Below are 22,873 nucleotides of genomic sequence, written 5' to 3'. Positions count from 1 at the left end.
GGGGGGGGGAATCAGGAATTTGGAGAAACTTTAGCGGTGGGTGCGGATTATGGTATCAGCAGGGATCTCTGGGATCAGCCATAGTGGTGGCAGGCGGCCCCCGTGGACAACCCTTGTCAGTTTTTTGGTCGCCTGAATATTACTGCGACACAAGGAGTCCCGGCCTCCTCCGCTCTTTGTCTGGATCGTTGTGTATCGTGTGCGATGACTGAATATTACGACATCCGCTTTATAATGGATGTTTCACCTTCGGGCTAAAAAAACCATTTGTTGATGAGTTCCTGTCATCTACGAAAATCTAGAATGACTGGAGATAAGAGGACGCCGCCCCTTTAAGGGATCCATTGTTGCCTAATGTACTGCACAACTAAAAGGATTTGTGCTGCCGCTGGGTTCAGTTGTAACAAACCCTCAGCTGTGAGGAGCGTTAGTGACTAGATTCACTGACAGCAAGCGGAGGGATAGAGATACAATGGAGACCTAGAGCAACCAAAGTGAAAGCTGCTCTGTGATTGGTTGCTATGAAATTGTTCAAAAGGAAAACTGTTACCCATAGCAACCAGTCACGGCCCAGCAATCTGCTTTTCTGAAGTGAAAACTGCTGTTATTGGTTGCTATGGGCAACAGACTGGTTGTTATAAAGCATAAATAAATCCTGACTGTTGCCCATAGCAACCAATCACAGATCAGCTTTCATTTTGTATTCCGCTCTGTGATTGGTTCTCCTTTTGGGCAGCTTCATGACAACCAATGGCTGAGCGGAATGAAAAACAAAGGCTGCCTCGGTCAGCTCATAACAACCAATCACAGTGTAGTTTACAAAACGAAAGCTGTTCTGATTGGTTGCTATGGGCAACAGAGGCAGGCTTTACCCCAGTCAGCTCATAACAACCAATCACAGCGTAGTCCACAAATAAAAGCTGTGCTGTCATTGGTTGCTATGGGCAACAGACCTGTTTTCTCCTCCAGAACCTTCTATCCGTCAGTGATGGGCCCCAGAATAGAAACCTCTAAAAATACAGATTATAGTCCTGACTATTCCAGGAGGCGTCTCGCTCGGGTATTTATACCGAGTCTGCGGATATTTCCAGAATGTCGCCCCTACAATTAGCTTTTAGATCTGTTCTCGGGAAAGCTGGGTGACATCCAATATGGCCACCATTATAGCCTACATGTACTGTAGTAGTATATCATATAATGGAGGCCACATTGGTTGTCACCCAGCTTTCCCAGACTCCTGATCTATTGTAGAACGACAACTCCGAGGGGCCTGTAATAATCCGCGGTTCCCCCCCTCTTAATCTTCAAAGATGTAATCCGCTTTCTGATACTTTCTAGAAGTTTTTGTTCCTCTTTCTTTGAAATCTTATCCCGCTTGGAGAATTGGCGCAGTGCCCATAGAATAGCTTGGATGTGGCGCATGATGATTGCACCCTTTGCCACTGCTGTCCTCCACCATCGGGGGCGCTGTGTGGACAGCTGAGTATATCACCCGGCTGTGGGGTTTGTCATGGGGGCTGTGTACAAATAAGTCGTAACTGTGTGTTTATTCAGCTGAGGGTCCGGCCGGCCGTGAGGGGCTGTAAACACGGGGGGCAGAGGATTCCTGGACCTGTGTGGACCCGTCCGGCCCTCGCCACGTGTTGTTTACATGCCCAGGGGGCCCTTTAAGGATGACTGTGATCCAACCCCTCCTGTATACAGCTGCCCTGCCTGTGTCATTCCTTACTGACCTGTATACAGCTGTATCCTGCGCTGCTGAGTGTGTGAACGGTGCGTCACATGATCAGCGACCACGGGACATGGCGAAGAATGGAAGGTCTGTTCTTACACTGTGACCCGTGTCGGCCCCGAGTCTTGTGAGCTGAGGAGAGCGCCGGAGAGGCTGATATATATATATATATATATATATATATATATATATATATATATATCTATGTTCAGTATGTGTGATGTCACAGCTGCAGATTATACTATATAGATTTGTTATTATATGGCGGTTTATTGTCTGTCGCTCGGGTTGATTCCTGTGGGGTTGAGGACGGATCAGTCAGGGATCAGCGCTCCGGACGGATGAGGCCATGTCTATAATAATAGCCATGGATTTGTTTTGCTCGTCTCCTGGTTTGTGATCGGTCCCTCGCTCTTCTCTTTCTTTGCACCCAGCTTTCCCGGAGTGCTGACAATCCATAACTCCACCTCCCGTTCCCGTATACATTACATTTATGCAAAATGCCTCTCCGGAAGGGACAAAGCCGTCTTTACTGTCTCCTGTAGGTGGAGCTAAAGAGCCGGCTGATTTGCATACTCATGTTCCCAGGAAGCTTTGCTGGCGATCTCCACAAGGAGTAACACTGTCTCCTCACACCTTGTAGTGGTGATGGATGATGTGTATTACCCCCCCCCCCCCCTAATGTGTATTATCTGCACGGTCACACACTGTTATGTTTCCGCAGCGGCGTTGTATAAATATTGCGCCATTAGGAAGCGGTCCGGGTCGCCATTGCTCGCCCTGTTTTCTTTCCCTGACCCCGGTGACTGCACTCCGCCCCAGGAGACTCATTCTTCTACTGTTTTCTTAACTCTGTATTTAGGATGTATCATCCGATCGACCCCCGGGGTAAAGAGCACTCTCCCTGGGGGTCGGGTGGGGGGGTTATTGTCTGTGACCTCGTCTATTCCTGCCGGATCATTCATTTCCTTGTTTGCACTGTCTTGTCCTTTACTCTTTCACATGTGATTCTGTGGTATTACTTTTCTAGATACATCCAAACCCTCCGACTGTCTAGAAGAGCTGCCCATATCCCCCCAGACTGTCCAGAAGAGCTGTCCCTATCCCATTCCCCCCCCCCCCCCAGACTGTCCAGAAGAGCTGCCCCTATCCCATTTCCCCCCCCACTGTACAGAAGAGCTTCTCATATTCCCCCCAGACTGTCCAGAAGAACTACCCCCCCCCCCATATCCCCCAAAAGTGTCCAGAAGAGATGCCCACATCCCCCAGGCTGCCCACAAGCTGCCCATTTCTCCCCAGACTGTCCAAAAGAGCTGTCCCTATCCCATCCCCCCCCTCCCCTAGACTGTCCAGAAGAGCTGCCATATCCCCCTGGACTGTCCAGAAGAGCTGCCATATCCCCCTGGACTGTCCAGAAGAGCTGCCATATCCCCCCCCCCCCCCCCGACTGTCCAGAAGACCTGCCTATATCTCCCCCCCCCCCCCCCCCCCCCCCAGGCTGTCCAGAAGAGCTGCCCATATCCCGCCCAGGCTGTCCAGAAGAGCTGCCCATATTCCCCCCCCCACCAGACTGTCCAGAAGAGCTGCCCATATCCCCCCAGACTGTCTAGAAGAGCTGCCCATATCCCCCCAGACTGTCCAGAAGAGCTGCCCATATCCCCCCAGACTGTCTAGAAGAGCTGCCCATATCCCCCCAGACTGTCTAGAAGAGCTGCCCATATCCCCCCAGACTGTCTAGAAGAGCTGCACATATCCCCCCCCCCCCCCCCCGACTGTCTAGAAGAGCTGCCCATATGCACCCCGCCGTCTAGAAGAGCTACCCATATCTCCCCCAGACTGTCCAGAGGAGCTGTCCATATCCCTGCCAGACTGTCCAGAAGTACTGCCCATATCCCCCCCACCCCCCAGGCTGTCCAGAAGAGCTGCCCATATCCCCCCCCCCACACACACACTGTCCAGAAGAACTACCCATACCCCCCCAACTGTACAGAAGAGCTGGCCATATCCCCGAAAAGTGTCCAGAAGAGATGCCCACATCCCCCAGGCTGCCCATTTCTCCCCAGACTGTCCAGAAGAACTGCCCATATCCCCCCCTACCCCAAGGGATGCCCACATACCCCAGAGTGTCTGGTGATGACAAACTGAGGAGACAGCCCACCTCCAGAATGGGAACACCCATAGGCACCCGTCCAGAGCAAAGCACCCCCAGCCCCCCCCCCCCCCCCCACGCACACTTAGTTGTCGGTCAGTGTCCACCATTGTATACAAGGAAATCTCTTGGTGGTGTCACTCGGCAGAAGCGTGGGAAAACAAAAATTATCGCTCACCACTTAAAGGGGTTAGATGAGCCAAGACAAGCATGGCGGCTTATTACAGACAGGACTCCACCCTCCTGCGTGTACTCGCTAAGTGATGCGCTGTAATACTGGACACAGCCTGAGGACACGGTGGGCGCTGTTTCTATACCCTGCGCTATTGTTAATTCTGCGCTGCCCCTTTAAAGCAGCCTGCGATTGTCTGGCAACCTTATCGCGGTTAAATAAATAGAGGCTGAGTCCAGATATAGCTGCGTCTTCCTCTGCGCCGCTGGTTATAATCGCTGCCTTGTGTGAGGGGGAGCCGGCGCTCAGCACAGGGGGCTTTGTGTTCAGGGCCGGGGGCTCAGGCACATTGGTATTCAGGGGAGGATGGGGAGCGGACCCTGACAGCTCCAGATCCCGAGCCCTCCGCAGCCACATAGGCGGATCCCACCGAGGCGTCTGATCCTACTGAGGGGGACGGCAAGGGGAGACCAGCCGGTAAGTCACCAACCCCAGGGGTCCTGGATCACGTAGAGGGTGACATCTAACTGAGCAATGATATTATGTCCCCGCTGTAATAGATGGCAGATGGCTGTTCAGGGATCTGGAAAAGCTGAGTATTGACCCTAAGGAGGTGGAGATAGGAAAAGAAGACTCCTAGGGGGAAGCTGTAACATTAAGTGACCCCAGAGATGAAGAATCCGCTAAACAGGCAGCGCCGCTCCGTCACTGAGTAAATTGTATGTTCTGCGCCCACACAGATTGTCTGCCGGCCCCTGGCATCAGCTAACAGATTGCTGCCATATGGTGCACCGAGCTGGCACTGTACATGAGGGGTTCTCAGCAGCTATACACCAGGTATTCTACATAGGTTAGTGTTACTTTACTGCACTGATGTAATACTGAGTCCTGCCCCCTATATACAAGAATATAACTACTATAATACTGCTCCTATATACAGGAATATAACTACTATAATACTGCTCCTATATACAGGGATATAACTACTATAATACTGCTCCTATATACAGGAATATAACTACTATAATACTGCTCCTATATACAGGAATATACTACTATAATACTATTCCTATATACAGGGATATAACTACTATAATACTGCTCCTATATACAGGGATATAACTACTATAATACTGCCCCCTATATACAAGAATATAACTACTATAATACTGCTCCTATATACAGGAATATAACTACTATAATACTATTCCTATATACAGGAATATAACTACTATAATACTGCTCCTATATACAGGAATATAACTACTATAATACTGCTCCTATATACAGGAATATAACTACTATAATACTGCCTCCTATATACAGCGATATAACTACTATAATACTGCCTCCTATATACAGGGATATAACTACTATAATACTGCCTCCTATATACAGGGATATAACTACTATAATACTGCCTCCTATATACAGGGATATAACTACTATAATACTGCTCCTATATACAGGGATATAACTACTATAATACTGCTCCTATATACAGGAATATACTACTATAATACTGCCCCCTATATACAGGGATATAACTACTATAATACTGATCCTATATACAGGAATATAACTGCTATAATACTGCTCCTATATACAGGAATATAACTACTATAATACTGCTCCTATATACAGGAATATAACTACTATAATACTGCTCCTATATACAGGAATATAACTGCTATAATACTGCTCCTATATACAGGAATATAACTACTATAATACTGCTCCTATATACAAGAATATAACTACTATAATACTGCTCCTATATACAGGAATATAACTACTATAATACTGCTGCTATATACAAGAATATAACTACTATAATACTGCTCCCTATGTACAAGAATATAACTACTATAATACTGCCCCCTATATACAGGAATATAACTACTATAATACTGCTCCTATATACAGGGATATAACTACTATAATACTGCCCCCTATATACAGGAATATAACTACTATAATACTGCTCCTATATACAGGGATATAACTACTATAATACCGCCCGCTATGTACATTAGTATAGCTGCAGTGTATATACTATATCCCTCTCTCCCTGGTGCTTTGGGATCTTCTTGTTCCTCTGGTTGTGGACAGGAAATATATTCTCGGTCCCAGCATCCATAAACCCTGAGGAGATGGCGGCCACGTTGCGGGTGTTATTATGTAGGGGGCGTTGCGGTGTTTTGTGTGTGTTTTGCTGTCGGATATATTTAGACCTTATAAAAGTTTAAAAAATCCAATAAAAAAGCCAAGTGGTAATTTCCTCGGTTACAGTAAATTGATGCCGGGCGGTTTTACTATTTCATTGGCTGCTGGTATTTGACCCTTTGCCCTTCGCCCATATAGGGGCGTGTCTGTTTACATCACATGACCTGTGATCGCTCACAACTGCTAAAAAAATAATCATCAGGGGTGCGGGGGTTAATCCCGGATTACACTACAGGAAACTTGTTACATTTGATGACTGCACCTCTGAGGTTGTCAGGGCCCCGCCCCCTCACTTAACCCCTGGGAAGCTGAGATATTAGATGCTGTTTGCTGCCGTTCTCAAATTATCGCCGTCACCGCGCACCAAAAATACCCGACGCCGATATTTCTGGCCGCAGCGAGACCTCGTTGAACGTGTAAAGTTTTAACCCTTTGAAGGGGTAGTTCACAAAAAAAAAATTATTTTAAATCACCTGGTTTCAGAAAGTTATACGAATTTGTATGTGACTTGTAATTAAAAATATCCAGTCTTCCAGTACTTATCAGCTGCAGTATGTCCTGCAGGAAGTGGTGTATGACGCAGTGCTCTCTGCTGCCAGGAACAGTCCAGAGCAGGAGAGGTTTTCTATGGGAATTTGCTGCTGCTCTGGGCAGTTCCTGACATGTACAGAGGTGGCAGCAGAGAGCACTGTGTCTGACTGCAAAGAATACACCACTTCCTGCAGGACATACAGCAGTTGATAAGTACTGGATGTCTGGAGATTTTTTTATTAGAAGTAAATTACAAATCTGTATAACTTTCTGGCACCAGTTTTATATATATTTTTGGTGACCAGCCCCTTTAAGTGCCCTGGCTCGGTGCCCACCCTTCTTCTTCGTTTCCCAATCCTATAATTGAGTTGCCTGGGTCATGTGACTGGTTTTACTGGTTTGCGATTATTATTATTATTTTTTCTTTAATGTAAAGTTTGTGCGGCAGCGCTGAGAGGTAATGAAGTCGCGAGCGGCGGCGGTGGCGGCAGAGCGGCAGGCGGGTTATGTGCGGGGATGAGTCCAATTTGTGTAATGAAGCGCTCAGCGTTAATACGGAGTCTGCTGGTTGTGTTTTGCAGAGTCCTGTCCCCGGAGGGCAGAGAGCGCGGACGTTCACGCTGGGAATAAAAGCTCTATTGTGTTGCATCCTTAAAGGGGAACTCCTCTAATAATATGGCTTCTATAATGCGACAGCTTACAACCTGACAACTATTCCTACTTATAAGTAATAAGGTGTCAGGCCCTTCCTCATTGCAATATTCCCTTTAAGTTGATGTTACTGCCCCTTTAAGGATATATATTTTTAACCCTTTATAGTGCTGTAACAGCTTTGATGCGGAGAAGACAAACCTATCAGCCTCCTCCCTGCTGCTTTCATGCCGGGATGGTGTCACACCCAGCAATAAACCCTATGGGTGTGTTTGCCCTGAAATCCGGGCCGCACGTGCCAGCATTTAAAGGGACCGTGACCTTACTGTTGGCACGGCCATGTTCCGGTAGAGCTCTCCGAGCTGGTTGAGAAGAGGCGGCTGCCACCTCTGTCGGATCTATTGTTGCCAAGTTATCGCAAATAATAAATCAGTGTCTGACAGGCTGAGAACTCTATCATGGTGGGATCTACTGTAAATTGTATGCTGCCATCTGTGGTGAAATGTGGTAGTGCAACTTTTTATTTATTTATTTATTTTTATTGTGAATTCATCAAAGGTAAACATGGCCTTTAAGCCTTGGTTAATTATATTGAGTCTAATAAGCTTCTGTAGAGGTTGTCACCCAACATTCCCACGCCCCTGAATGGAAACTTTACAACTCGCTTACCCCGTTTCTGAGGCCGCGGCTTCACAGTGGAATTTCTCGCGGTGATAAACACCAGTCGTGTCGCAGTGATGGGAGTCATCAGTAACCGTTATGACAAGGCTGAGCGCCGAGACTGAGCCGGGTGTTATCCTGCCAGGCGAGATCAGCGCCAGCGAGTGTGTGACCTGTAAACAACACGCCAGGGTGGGGGGGGGGGGGCGCTCCTGTGACCCCACCAGCAGAACAGTGAGTGCAGCTCTGGGGTATAATACAGGATGTAACTCAGGATCAGTACAGGATCAGTAATGTAATGTATGTACACAGTGACCCCTCCAGCAGAATAGTGAGTGCAGCTCTGGGGTATAATACAGGATGTAACTCAGGATCAGTAATGTATTGTATGTACACAGTGACCTCACCAGCAGAATAGTGAGTGCAGCTCTGGGGTATAATACAGGATGTAACTCAGGATCAGTAATGTAATGTATGTACACAGTGACCCCACCAGCAGAATAGTGAGTGCAGCTCTGGGGTATAATACAGGATGTAACTCAGGATCAGTAATGTATGTACACAGTGACCCCACCAGCAGAATAGTGAGTGCAGCTCTGGAGTATGATACAGGATGTGACTCAGGATCAGTAATGTATGTACATAGTGACCCCACCAGCAGATTAGTGATTGCAGCTCTGGAGTATAATACAGGATGAGTAGTGTGTGTACACAGTGACCCCACCAGCAGAATAGTGAGTGCAGCTCTGGAGTATAATGCAGGATGTAACTCAGGCTCAGTAATGTATGTACACAGTGACCCCACCAGCAGAATAGTGAGTGCAGCTCTAGAGTATAATACAGGATGAGTAGTGTGTGTATGCAGTGACTCCTGTGTCCGTGTAGATGGACGTCCTCTCTCAGTAGATAAGTTGCGGTAGTCTTGTTAACCCTTCTCTCGCTCCTCTCCTCCTCGCCCCGCTCAGGCCCTCTTCTTCTCCTTCTTCTTCTCTCTCCTTACAAGGTTATATTTGGGTTTCATTGCAAACTTAATCCAAACAGCGTCCTTAACGGGGGCCGGGGGGTGGTAGAGGTGAAGCTGTGACTGGTGCGGCTCTTATCTCGGGGACCGTCGCCATCTGGAGATCCTATCACGACTGTTCGTCCTGAGCCTCCTGGTTCATGAGTACAATGCTAGAGCCGGGGTGTGAGATGTAACTGTGTATAGTCATGGAGGTGTAAAAGACTGGTCAGGGTCTGTGGAAAGCTGAGTGACCTTTATATTAACCCCTTCTTCACCATTGTTGTCTTCCAGGTCTGACGTCGGTGGCAGAATGATGACAGACGCAAGTGAAATGTTAGCCGCAGCCTTGGAGCAGATGGACGGCATCATCGCCGGTGAGTCCGCTGGTGCAAACCTACAACTCCCAGCATGCCCTGACAGCTGGAGAGCGGCAGATTAGGGATGCTTAGTTAGACCTTCCTATCGGGTGTCTGGGAAAGCTGGGTGACTCCGCCGTGCCTGAATAGATGTGGTAAGAGGAGGATTCCTCTCATTCCTTTGGGGGAGGGGGCAGCAGGTGAGGCCTAACCTAGAACAGGCGACATGACAGCTGTTCCGGATATTTCCGTCACTTCACAATCATCCTCAGCCGATCCCTGCCGGGCAGAATTTAGGAGCGATGCTCCTGGGGCTACAGCAGAAACAAAAGAAATAGCACCTCCTCAATAAATGACACTTCGGGGAAGTGAATACGGACATACCCCGGCAGCGGACGTCTGTCTGTATCCAAATAGTAGAAAAACGGACACAAACAGCGCCACCCTTGTGCTCAGGTTATCTGTGGTATTACAAGTGATGTCAACTGAGGTTAAAGGGGAACTCAAGCTAAATTCAAATCAACCAATGTCAGAAAGTTTTATAAAGATTTGTAATTTACTTCTGCATAAAAATCTCCAGTCTTCTAGTACTTATAAGCTGCTGTATGTCCTGCAGGAAGTGATGTATTCTCTGCAGTCTCACACAGTGCTTTCTGCTGCCACCTCTGTCCATGTCAGGAACTGTCCAGAGCAGGTGAGGTTCTCCATGGGGATTTGCTGCTGCTCTGGACAGTTCCAGACATGGACAGAGGTGGCAGCAGAGAGCACTGTGTCAGACTGGAGAGAATACACCACTTCCTGAAGGACACAGGACATACAGCAGCTGATAAGTACTGGAAGACTGGAGATCATTACATAGAAATAAATTAAACATTTGTATAACTTTCTGGCAGCGGTTGATTTGAAGGCGGGAGGCATGCCAGAGTTCCCCTTTAAGAAAGCAGCTGTTTCTGGCTTTGATTTTCTACCAGTGTCACTTATTGTAGATCTAGTGGCTGATATCAGAGAACAGTAGAGTGTATATAACATTGTGTCCCTTTCCCTGCAGGCTCCAAGGCTCTGGAATACTCCAATGGAATCTTTGATTGTCAGTCGCCGACCTCGCCCTTCATGGGGAGCCTACGTGTCCTGCACCTCATCGAGGACCTGCGGGGGATGCTGGAGATGATGGACACCGATGAGAGGGACGGGCTGAGGTGTCAGGTGCCCGACTCCACCGCCGAGGTGCTGGCCGAGTGGCTGCAGAGTCAGATGGTGAGAAACCGCTCCTTGTCTGATCCTGGGAAAGCTGGGTGGTGGGCAGCATTAAGCTTCCCTATAGACACTGATGTGTCCACAACTGTCATATCATTGTGTATAGGAAGATTTACAGTGATATTGTCACCCCCCCCCCCCTTAAAAAAATGCATGTTATTGTTAGTGGACAGTGCCGTATGGGTGGGGCTTCATGGCTATTGAGTGCCATGGGCCAGCCCCCCTCTGTGACATCATCAGCCCTTAGGTTCCGCCCCCTCTATTGCATCATTGGAATGGGCCGATCTAGAGGCATAGGCCCTGCCCCTCTGTGACGGGCTGATCCGAGGGGTGGGGCTTAGGTGCCAGTGTAGGCGGGGTTATGGGGCTCGACAGCTATGAAGTACTGTCCACCAACAACAACATGCATTTTTGAGGGGAGAGACCACTAAGAAATCCTTTATAAGGTAAGATATGTGATGAATTCCTAATACAGCGCCACCCCTGCATACAGGTGAGGAGAGGTACTGCATCTGAGTCATGATCACCGGGTGCAGTACAATGTGCAGCCTGTGCACAGGTGGGGCGCTGTTAGTAGACGATAATAGCTGTGGTGTTAATCCTGGACTTATCTGCGCTGATATTAGTTGCCATTCAGCTTTTCTGTGTCCCTGAATGGCAGATATAAAAGTATGAGAAGGGGGTGTATATAGAATTAGTCGGAATAGCAGGTCTGTGACCTCTGACCTCTTCTATTGGGTCACTTGGCTTTTCTGGGTCTCCAGGGCTTTATGGCACAGCAGCACCCAGTATTTCAGTACAGGAGTCTGTCGATCTTACAGGCAGCAGTGAGATGACAGTGAGCTGTACACAGCAGAAGGAGCTGGGATCCTCAGCAGCACAGAGTATTTCAGCAGTGGAGATAATGAGGTGACAGGGACTGCATCATTAGGCAGTGACCCACAGCGACACAGAGGGTCTCAGCAGAGGAGTCTATTCCTCTTCTAGTAGACGGGTGACCTGTCCACTCATGTGGTGGTGGTGGTGATGATAATGATAGGACACAGCAGCATGTGACTGGGAGGGACAGTAACCCACAGCAGCACAGAGTTTTTCAGCAGAGAAGTCTGTTCCTCTTATAGAAGGTGGATGACCTGTCCACTCATGTGGTGGTGATGATGATAGGGAGGACACAGCAGCGTGTGAGACCTGTTTGGGGGGGGAGGCAGTAACGCACAGCAGCACAGAGTATTTCAGGAGGGGTGGTTGAATACAAAGAGACATTACATCTCGTCTCTCGGTGTGTTTTCCGCTCCGGTGAGGATGCAATGAGCCGTCCCGTCTCCTGTCAGTTCCTTCCCATAATCCCCTCTAAGACAGAGACTTTTGTGTAAGATTGGAGTAACGTCACCGTCACCACAGCGGATGGACGCGTGCGATCAGCCGATCCCTGGTGTGAGTTAACCCCTTAGCATCCGCAGCGTGTATCCGAGCTGTTGTCTCCTTTCAGGTAGATGAGCATTCTAAGCGTCTGTTTATGGGATCCTGGGAAAGCTGGGTGGCCGCCATTATGGCAGGATCCATCTCTCCCAGACCCCTGAATGGCTGCTATGCTTAAACCCATTACTCTGGGCACCCAGCTTTTTCCGGGATCAGTTTCCGCCCCTGTACGAGTCTCCACACGTCCCGTGTCCTGGGATAATCCTCACATCTCCGCGTCTCGCCGTCCTGACGTGCAGACAAGTTGCGGCAGGTTCGCTGGTGAGAGTTTCCAAGGGTTGAAGCGCTCATCATCTCACTGCGTGTCAGCAATTAGCGGCCGTTCTGGAGTTAAGCCCCTCCTCATTATCACATTATCTGTATGCGGAGGGAGGAATGCTCTGCTCGGCCTGCAGAGGGGGGGATGCTCTGCTTGGGCTGCGGAGGGAGGAATGCTCTGCTCGGCCTGCAGAGGTGGGGGAATGCTCTGCTCGGCCTGCAGAGGTGGGGGGATGCTCTGCTCGGGCTGCGGAGGGAGAAATGCTCTGCTCGGGCTGCGGAGGGAGGAATGCTCTTCTCGGGCTGCGGAGGGAGGAATGCTCTGCTCGGGCTGCAGAGGTGGGGGGATGCTCTGCTCGGGCTGCGGAGGGAGGAATGCTCTGCTCGGGCTGCGGAGGGAGGAATGCTCTGCTCGGGCTGCGGAGGGAGGAATGCTCTGCTCGGCCTGCGGAGGGAGGAATGCTCTGCTCGGCCTGCGGAGGGAGGAATGCTCTGCTCGGCCTGCGGAGGGAGCAACGCTCTGCTGGGAATCAGATTGTGCTCTTCAGGGAACTGATCGCTGTATAGGATGTGTTACATGGCGGCCATTGAAGTGGATGAGGCAGGACTGCTGCAGCAGCTCTCCCTATGATGCCTGCGTGACCGAGGCCCCTGCATTCCGATATATATGCCCCCTTTAGCACACTGTGCCCCCACTTTCTGGTAGGGGCCCCCTTTAGTACATCTTGCTTTCAAGTACAACTGGTGCACTTGTGTCTGGAATCGTAGATCTAATTATTTCTATATAAAAAAAAAATGCAGGTAAGAGGAGAAGTTAGCTACTTCCCACCCCCCTTCCCTAAAGGGGTTGTCCAGCTAAAATCTTTTTCTTTCAAATCAACTGGTGTCAGAAAGTTATATAGATTTGTAATTTACTTCTATTAAAAAATCTGAAGTCTTCCCATATTTATCAGCTGCTGTATGTCCTGAGGCCACCGTAACGTGGTGGGGTAGTTTACACCTTTTGCAAATGGTAACCAAGAGCCTCATTATTTTTGTGGGAATTAGGGGGGTTAGGGTTAACTTTTATTCACTAAATAACACACATTACAAAGTTACACAACTATGTAATGTGTGTTATTTAACTGAATGGCCCCCTTCCCCGTGTTCCCCCCACCCCGGAAGTGTGGTGCACTTCGGGAGGCCGGCCGGTCCGCTCCAGCCGTCCCTCATGCCGGCCCCCTCTGCCGCGTCATCAGCTGCTCAGCCGCAATTGAGTAAGTATAATGCACCACACATCCGGGGGTGGGGGGGAACACGGGGAAGGGGGCCATTCACTTAAATAACACACATTACAAAGTTGTATAACTTTGTAATGTGTGTTATTTAGTGAATAAATGTTAAACCCCACACTACCCTTTTTAATGGGGTTCCTAAATGTGATTGGCAGAGATGGAGGGGGAGGAGCCCCCTTTGCAGGGGCGGGACACAGATCTGGGGCTGCACATCTATTTAGAACAAGTTAGCTACTTCCTCATTGTTGTGTACAGGCAGAGATGGAGGTTGGAGGGATCCCTGACTGGGAGGAGGCAATTGGAGCTCTGTCTTGGGGTTTACAGGGTCTTCAGGGGCCGGACTTGCACCGTGTACCCAGACATTGTTGCTGTAATGGCGGTAAGATTATTGCGACCGGGTGACAGTGTAGAGAGCCCTATGAGAAGTAATATGGCCGCCTGCAGATATCAGACCGCCTCTTCCTGTGCTCCAGCTGCCATGCCTAGTCCCATCCTTCCTGCTCCCCTTCGGGGAGGGGGGGGGGGGGGGTTAAATGGCTGCCTTGTCTGATTTAAAGGGCCAGTCACCTGGGGAAAACGTATCACAACAAAGAGGCCACAGGCTCCTCAGAAGTTTGCCGCTCTCAGTGAGTGTTTTATGATCTCCCGGCTTTTTGTTTGATGGCGATGAGTCACAAAGGCCGCAACTAAAAAGAGGAAGATGTGAGGTGAGGGGCACCATGATCTCACACCTCAGGTGTCTCCTGAGAAGGCAACATCAGCTGTTCTCATCTCACCTGTACGGCACCCACAGCCCACCAGGACCCCTCGCCTTCACCCCCTCCTCTACAAGATGTCGTCTGCGCCTCTTCCTCAAGGTGTACGGCTCCTTTAAGACATTGATTCCGGTGGACTATTATGCGAAGGGTCCCTGAACCCCCGGGAAGCGGCACTGCTCATCATCTGGACCGGATCTGATCATACCATCAGCAGCATTGTAAGGATTGGGGGGTAAATCTCTATATTGTGATTTTTTTTTTTTTTTATACATTATATTACTTTTATGTTTGAAAAACTTTGTTGTTTTTTGACTTGCATAGATTTTTATTTATTTATTTTTTCATTTTGTTTCTCGATTATTGTTTTGGTTCCCCTGTAGATTTTTACTATTCTCTTGACCTTTTTTTTTTATTCTTTTATGTTTGTGGTTTGTTTTTCTGGTCTTCTGCCCGGTAGACAGTTGTAGGATATATCCTCATCATTTTGGCGTATCACTCATGAGGATATCCAAGAGGTGGATTAGCCCAGACAAATCCATGACATTGAAAGTACAGATTTGCAGCAGATGCCTCGGTTTTCGGCCGCACGTTCCCTGATGGATCTGTACCGTTTGCCGTTGCGCGTTTTTGAATTAATTTAATTTTTCTTTATAGTTTGTTATTTTTCTCCTTGACCCGCTGAATCCCTTATTTGCGGTCGGCTTCCATTATATTTTGCGCTCTGGGTTTGGCTCCTGGCAGGGAGACTGCTGAGCTGGGCGAGTATCACCCGGATAATGGACTCCAGAGCCGCCTCGGCTTCTGTTGACGTCCTCCACACACAGCGGAAATATTTATTTTATTTTATGGCGGTTTATGAGTTGCGGCCAAATAAATTTTAATTGTGATTTATTTACGATTCGCACGGCGTGGCTGCTGCCAAGTATCGCGCCGCGCTCTGTGTGCAGTGTAAACATCTGCAGATGGGATCAGCACACAGCTTGCCCAGACTCCTTAATGGCAATATTCAATGCCGCATCCCCAGCTCCATTATCTTATTGCCGGTCAGTGCTCTGGGAATGCATGGTCGCTTGTCACCCAGCTTTCCAGTACTCCTGAATAGCTATATTTCATAACTATGTAGAGACACACCCCTTACCGTACTGCCGTTCAAGATGCCTGGAAAGCTGGGTGATGGGAGTATATGGGTGTATCTTGGCCGGATTGTCATTCAGAGTTCTGGGAAAGCTGGGTGACTGTTACTGTACCGTCCACGAGACGCCTGATGGAAGAAGATGGTTCTGGAATATCGATCGTATTGGTTCTTATCCAGCTTTCCCAAGAAACAGAAAATAAAAATGGCTGCCGATAACCTTTGACAGCTTAAAGGGGGGTTGAGAGAGCTGAAAAACAGCGCCCCAATGTTTACACCGTCACCCTGTTACAGGGATTATTTCAGCTTCCTCAAGTCTTTTCAGGATTTTTATAGCCGTGCAACAAACAGGAGATCAGAAGCGGCGCGGGTTGTGCCGTCACTTTCATCTTCCTCCCATAAAGGCGACCACTGCCCGCTTACTGGCTTTATGTGCCGAGCACACCCGCAGCCGTGCCGGCAGATTACAGGCTTGGCCGTGCGTTATATGGCGAGCTTCCCCACCCCGAGCCCTTCTGAAACGGAGCAGTTGCCATAGCAACCAATCATATTATTGCTTTCATTTTTATAAGGCCTGTGGATATCCGTTTGAGCTGTTGCCATAGCGACCAGTCAGACCTCCATGATGATCAGAATGTGAAAGCAGTGGTCTGATTGGTTTCCTTTGGGGAAAATCTATGGAGATTGCCGCAATTGGGGGGGGGGGGGGCGGCATCAATGGGGCAGTTGCCACGGCGACTTGATAAACTGCGTTCATTTCGCGAAGGCCTTTGAGTGATGATCTAGCCGGTTGCCATAGCAACTGCTTCAGTCATTGGAAACAGAAAGCACAACTCTGGTTTCCATGGCAACTGCTCTATTTTGTCCTTTTCCATCTTTTGATAAAGTTCCCTTAAATGAAACCTGGAGCTGTTACTCTTAGCAACCAGACTGCCTGTTGGTTGCTATGGACAGCTCCATATTTTGTTGTGACATTTTATAGGGGTTGTCGAATAGAGCCGCAATACCGCACCCCATACACGGGTGTGGCGCTGTTTTGTGGGAGCACAGATGATGCTTACCCAGGGGTAACATGCCAAGCGGCTGATAACAGGGAACAGTAGACTGCATTTAGTTGAGACACTATGGAGAGGCATACTGTCACTTTAAGTCCTGTCTGTGTGTGCCAGGTGGCAGCCCTACAGCCCGGTGTTTGTCTATGATAGATGACCGGTCCCTGGTTAATCATTATACCCGCCAGGCTGGTCAGGGAAGGGATATCGCGCACACATGGGCACGGCGCTGGATCCCAGACTATGACGTGTGCAGTCGTGTCCACCCGCATCACCATATTACCAAGAGCAGGATAGTCTTAAAGGGGCACACCATCGATTGTTATTTACATTACTGTGGCAGCAGGGATGGTACACAAGGTCCAATATAGTCATCTTAAAGGGGACCTCCACTGTTAATCCCCTCTTATGTATTGCAGGTTAATGGGCACATCACCGGCAGCAGTGACATCTACCAGGAGAGGCTGTCCCGTCTGGAGAATGACAAGGAGTCTCTAGTGCTGCAGGTATGTGCAGGTTCTTGAAGGGCCACTTATTACGGTGTATCACAGCAGGGCCAGTCTCACTTTACTGCACTGATAGTTTGCAACAGTGATGATTTTCCCAGCATGCTTGGAAACTTGACTGGTAGCAAGGGTTTCTGAAACCACCATGGGCATTACTCTACTGGGAAGACAGGCTTCTATCTGTGGTCTGCTGTATAGGGCCGGATTTAACCCTTTAATTGATCTGTAACTTTCAGGTGAGCGTCCTGACCGACCAGGTGGAGGCGCAAGGCGAGAAAATCCGGGACCTGGAATTCTGCCTGGAGGAGCACAGAGAGAAGCTGAATGCTACAGAGGAGATGTTACAGCAGGTGAGAGGGCGCCCCTGCTGGTCAAAACAAAGTCCACACTCATCCAGCAGACACCATGGACGCACTACACATAAAGATGATCTCAGCCGGGGCGCGCTGCCATCACCTCTAGTGGAGCCGCTGCTCGGAGACCTCCCCGTGACCTAGAAAACTTTCTCTGAGCTCTTAGTTTTGGCTTAGTATGTGTTTTATGTGAAGATAATAGAAATCCAAGACAAGAGCGAACACGTTACATTATACTCCAGAGCTGCACTCACTGGTCTGCTGGTGGGGTCACTGTGTACATACATTACATTACTGATCCTGAGTTACATCCTGTATTATACCCCAGAGCTGCACTCACTATTCTGCTGGTGGGGTCACTGTGTACATATATTACTGATCCTGAGTTACATCCTGTATTATACTCCAGGGCTGCGCTCAGTATTCTGCTGGTGGGGTCACTGTGTACATACATTACTGATCCTGAGTTACATCCTGTATTATACTCCAGGGCTGCGCTCAGTATTCTGCTGGTGGGGTCACTGTGTACATACAGGATGTAACTCAGGATCAGTAATGTATGTACACAGTGACCCCACCAGCAGAATAGTGAGTGCAGCTCTGGGGTATAATACAGGATGTAACTCAGGATCAGTAATGTATTATACCCCAGAGCTGCACTCACTATTCTGCTGGTGGGGTCACTGTGTACATACATTACATTACTGATCCTGTTACATCCTGTATTATACCCCAGAGCTGCACTCACTATTCTGCTGGTGGGGTCACTGTGTACATACATTACATTACTGATCCTGAGTTACATCTTGTATTATACTCCAGAGCTACACTCACTATTCTGCTGGTGAGGTCACTGTGTACATACATTACTGATCCTGAGTTACATCCTGTATTATACTCCAGGGCTGCGCTCAGTATTCTGCTGGTGGGGTCACTGTGTACATAAATTACATTACTGATCCTGTTACATCCTGTATTATACTCCAGAGCTGCACTCACTATTCTGCTGATGGGGTCACTGTGTACATACATTACATTATTGATCCTGAGTTCCATCCTGTATTATACTCCAGAGCTGCACTCACTATTCTGCTGGTGGAGTATACGTTGTATCATCCAGTATCTGATGGTTTCTCTTCTCTCTCTCAGGAACTATTGAGTCGGACATCATTAGAGACACAGAAGTTGGATTTAATGGCAGAGATTTCTACTCTGAAACTGAAGCTGACAGCGGTGGAGAAAGACAGAAGTGACTATGAGGAGCGATATAAGGACACAGAGGTAAGGACATGCTGGGAGTTGTAGTCTCATTACAATTGTTTGTCCTCCACCTTCCCCAGAAGAAGCCATAGACTCCTAGTAGATGTGACCACTTCTCTGCTGTCCTCCTCTCTCCTGTCCTGTCTGTTTCCATCCTTTTCTCTCCTCTTCTTCTACACTTCAGTCTCTACATAAGATTATAGTGGAGTTGAGGCAACAGATGGAGAAGCTGGAGGTGGAGCTGGCGCTATTTCAAGAAAAGAGGTTACAGTACGGTGATCAAGAGGTGACGGTGCTCGGCCTGTAGCATGGTGCCTGCAGAGAGAGATCGGACTGACGGCATGCTGTATTGTTTCCAGTGTGGCCTGCTAACCTCTGTGCTGCTGTGCCGCACCATACACTTCATCGATCTGCACCTACATAGATTACATAGTCAGAGACCACTTTAAGGGGTTGTTGACCCCAAATTATTTTTTTCTTTCACGTCAACTGGTGCCATAATGTGCCAGAGATTTGTAATGTACTTCTAATAAATAAAAATCTCCAGTCTTCCAGTACTTATCAGCTGCTGTATGTCCTGCAGTAAGTGTTGTATTCTCTCCAGTCTGCAGAGCAGAAGAGGTTTTCTATGGGGATTTGCTGCTGCTCTGGACAGTTCCTGATATGGACAGAGGTGGCAGCATAGAGCACTGTGTCATACACCACTTCCTACAGGACATACAGCAGCTGATAAGCACTGGAAGACTGAAGATTTTTTTTAATGGGCGTAAATTACAAACTTTCTGGAACCAGTTGATTTGAATAAAAAAGATTTTAGCTGGGGTTCCCCTTTAAATCCCCACATGCTGTGATGTTACAGTGTAAGAGTGCAGCTCTGTGTTCCGAAATAGCTGCGATCTGTACAGTGTGCACGTCTGACGCTCCATTAACTCTTCACGTCCGCTCCGCGAGCTTAAAATAACAGGACACAAATAACATTGGGGGGAAGGGGGGGATGGGGCTGAGACACTGCAACTGATCTCCTCCTCTACTGCCTCCTATTCTATATACTGTGTATGATCCAAGTGACAATTGCAGTAATGAAACAGTGTGGGCATGGGGGTTGTAGTACAGAGCGGCGGGTGTAGTTACTGACATGGCGACTCTTCTCTCTCTTCTTCAGGGTTTGGTGCAGGAGATGAATGAACTGCGGCTGCGAGTGGTGGAAATGGAGAATGAGCGCACACAGTATGAGAAGAAGCTGAAGTCCACCAAGGTAGAGGGACCGGGGCCTCCGCTTTACATTGTGGGTGAGGGTAGAAGGGAGGCCGCTATCTAGTGGGCAGGGGCACGAGACAATGTGCCAGTGACATCACTGAGAATACAGCCTATCCATCACTAGAGATCAGCAGTGACATCACTGAGAATACAGCCTATCCATCACTAGAGATCAGCAGTGACATCACTGAGAATACAGCCTATCCATCACTAGAGATCAGCAGTGACATCACTGAGAATACAGCCTATCCATCACTAGAGATCAGTGACATCACTGAGAATACAGCCTATCCATCACTAGAGATCAGTGACATCACTGAGAATACAGCCTATCCATCACTAGAGATCAGTGACATCACTGAGAATACAGCCTATCCATCACTAGAGATCAGTGACGTCACTGAGAATACAGCCTATCCATCACTAGAGATCAGTGACATCACTGAGAATACAGCCTATCCGTCACTAGAGATCAGTTATATCACTGAGAATACAGCCTATCCATCACTAGAGATCAGCAGTGACATCACTGAGAATACAGCCTATCCATCACTAGAGATCAGCAGTGACATCACTGAGAATACAGCCTATCCATCACTAGAGATCAGTGACATCACTGAGAATACAGCCTATCCATCACTAGAGATCAGCGGTGACATCACTGAGAATACAGCCTATCCATCACTAGAGATCAGCGGTGACATCACTGAGAATACAGCCTAACCATCACTAGAGATCAGTGACATCACTGAGAATACAGCCTATCCATCACTAGAGATCAGCAGTGACATCACTGAGAATACAGCCTATCCATCACTAGAGATCAGTGACATCACTGAGAATACAGCCTATCCATCACTAGAGATCAGTGACATCACTGAGAATACAGCCTATCCGTCACTAGAGATCAGTTATATCACTGAGAATACAGCCTATCCATCACTAGAGATCAGCAGTGACATCACTGAGAATACAGCCTATCCATCACTAGAGATCAGCAGTGACATCACTGAGAATACAGCCTATCCATCACTAGAGATCAGTGACATCACTGAGAATACAGCCTATCCATCACTAGAGATCAGCGGTGACATCACTGAGAATACAGCCTATCCATCACTAGAGATCAGCGGTGACATCACTGAGAATACAGCCTAACCATCACTAGAGATCAGTGACATCACTGAGAATACAGCCTATCCATCACTAGAGATCAGCAGTGACATCACTGAGAATACAGCCTATCCATCACTAGAGATCAGCAGTGACATCACTGAGAATACAGCCTATCCATCACTAGAGATCAGCAGTGACATCACTGAGAATACAGCCTATCCATCACTAGAGATCAGTGACATCACTGAGAATACAGCCTATCCATCACTAGAGATCAGTGACATCACTGAGAATACAGCCTATCCATCACTAGAGATCAGTGACATCACTGAGAATACAGCCTATCCATCACTAGAGATCAGTGACATCACTGAGAATACAGCCTATCCATCACTAGAGATCAGTGACATCACTGAGAATACAGCCTATCCATCACTAGAGATCAGCGGTGACATCACTGAGAATACAGCCTATCCATCACTAGAGATCAGCGGTGACATCACTGAGAATACAGCCTATCCATCACTAGAGATCAGCAGTGACATCTCTGAGAATACAGCCTATCCATCACTAGAGATCAGCGGTGACATCACTGAGAATACAGCCTATCCATCACTAGAGATCAGTGACATCACTGAGAATACAGCCTATCCATCACTAGAGATCAGTGACATCACTGAGAATACAGCCTATCCATCACTAGAGATCAGCAGTGACATCACTGAGAATACAGCCTATCCGTCACTAGAGATCAGTGGTGCCATCCCTCAGCATTAGCAGGCTGTGTGGTGCAGTATGATCCTGTATGTGAGGTAGGGGGCGCTCTCGGCCTGTGCCCACCATCTCTCTCTCTCTGCTCTCTATCACCAGTCTTTGATGGCCAAGCTTTCTAGTATGAAAATCAAGGTGGGTCAGATGCACTATGAGAAGCAGCGGGTGGAGCTCAAATGCCAAACCATAAAGGTGCGGTATAGTTGGCTGGGACCCCCTGCCCTTCCTCCCCCGGTGTTGTGGCAGTGCCGTGTGCTCCTCTTGGCATGATCGCTTTTAGATTGACGCCCAGTCTCCATCAGATGGCGCCACCTGTTCCCTCCTTCCCTGCTATACCTGCCCCTGACCACCAGAGGGCATGCTGGGGGCGTTACTTTACCCGCTGTGTGACATCATCATACCGTTCTTCTGGGCATGCTTGTTTGGTGTGGATTTTTTGAAAAATAATTATTCTCTTAAAGGGGAAATACTTTTTCTGCCATTTTATTTCTCATGTGACGTCTTCTCTGGTCACCCAGTGGCTCTTCCTCCCCTTTCAGTCCTCCGCAGTTATAGAGACAGCTACTACTTCTTGACATCACTGACCATCGGGGAGGAAGTAGCTGTTTGTGGATCCTGTTGTCTGCTGTTTGTGGATCTGTGGGTTTCTGTGCAGTGACGCATGCGGCATGAATCATACTACAAGCAGTAATACAGTCTAACACCCCAGCAGTAGAGGGCGTATATCTACGCTCAAATTATAAAGAGCTAATCACAGTGCTGGAAAGTAACGTCCAGGGAGGGGGGGTGTAGTTTCTCTCCCTTGATTGAAGCTTCAACGATTTATTTAGGTTTGATGGTTTAGCTCCACCCTTTTTTTGTGGGAACACTTTAACTCCACCCCTTCTCTAGTTTAGCCCAACGCTTCACTTTGAAATGGTTTA

The 22,873-nt window shown here is 48.2% G+C and overlaps 1 protein-coding gene across 17 annotated transcripts in view; it reads left to right on the top strand.

Moving 5' to 3' along the window:
- The window catches only part of PPFIBP1 (PPFIA binding protein 1), a 59,329-nt gene that overhangs the window by 5,742 nt on the left and 30,714 nt on the right, over positions 1-22,873 (top strand). For 7 of the 17 annotated variants that reach the window (XM_069965712.1, XM_069965720.1, XM_069965693.1 and 4 more), the window contains 7 exons: positions 9,416-9,498; positions 10,529-10,734; positions 17,107-17,193; positions 17,430-17,543; positions 18,696-18,827; positions 18,991-19,092; positions 19,969-20,061. In XM_069965712.1, coding sequence (XP_069821813.1) covers positions 9,435-9,498; positions 10,529-10,734; positions 17,107-17,193; positions 17,430-17,543; positions 18,696-18,827; positions 18,991-19,092; positions 19,969-20,061 — 798 coding nt within the window. In that variant the 5' untranslated portion in view covers positions 9,416-9,434. Of the gene's footprint in view, positions 1-985; positions 1,061-4,337; positions 4,531-9,415; positions 9,499-10,528; positions 10,735-16,514; positions 16,703-17,106; positions 17,194-17,429; positions 17,544-18,695; positions 18,828-18,990; positions 19,093-19,968; positions 20,062-22,873 lie in introns of those variants that run through there. The other 10 variants (XM_069965803.1, XM_069965777.1, XM_069965793.1 and 7 more) reach the window with 5 other exon arrangements.

The sequence above is a fragment of the Dendropsophus ebraccatus genome, chromosome 1, assembly GCF_027789765.1.
Source record: "Dendropsophus ebraccatus isolate aDenEbr1 chromosome 1, aDenEbr1.pat, whole genome shotgun sequence".
In the NCBI taxonomy this organism is placed as follows: domain Eukaryota; kingdom Metazoa; phylum Chordata; class Amphibia; order Anura; family Hylidae; genus Dendropsophus; species Dendropsophus ebraccatus.
The sequence above is the reverse complement of the archived record's forward strand: the minus strand, read 5'-3'. Positions and strand labels throughout refer to the sequence as shown.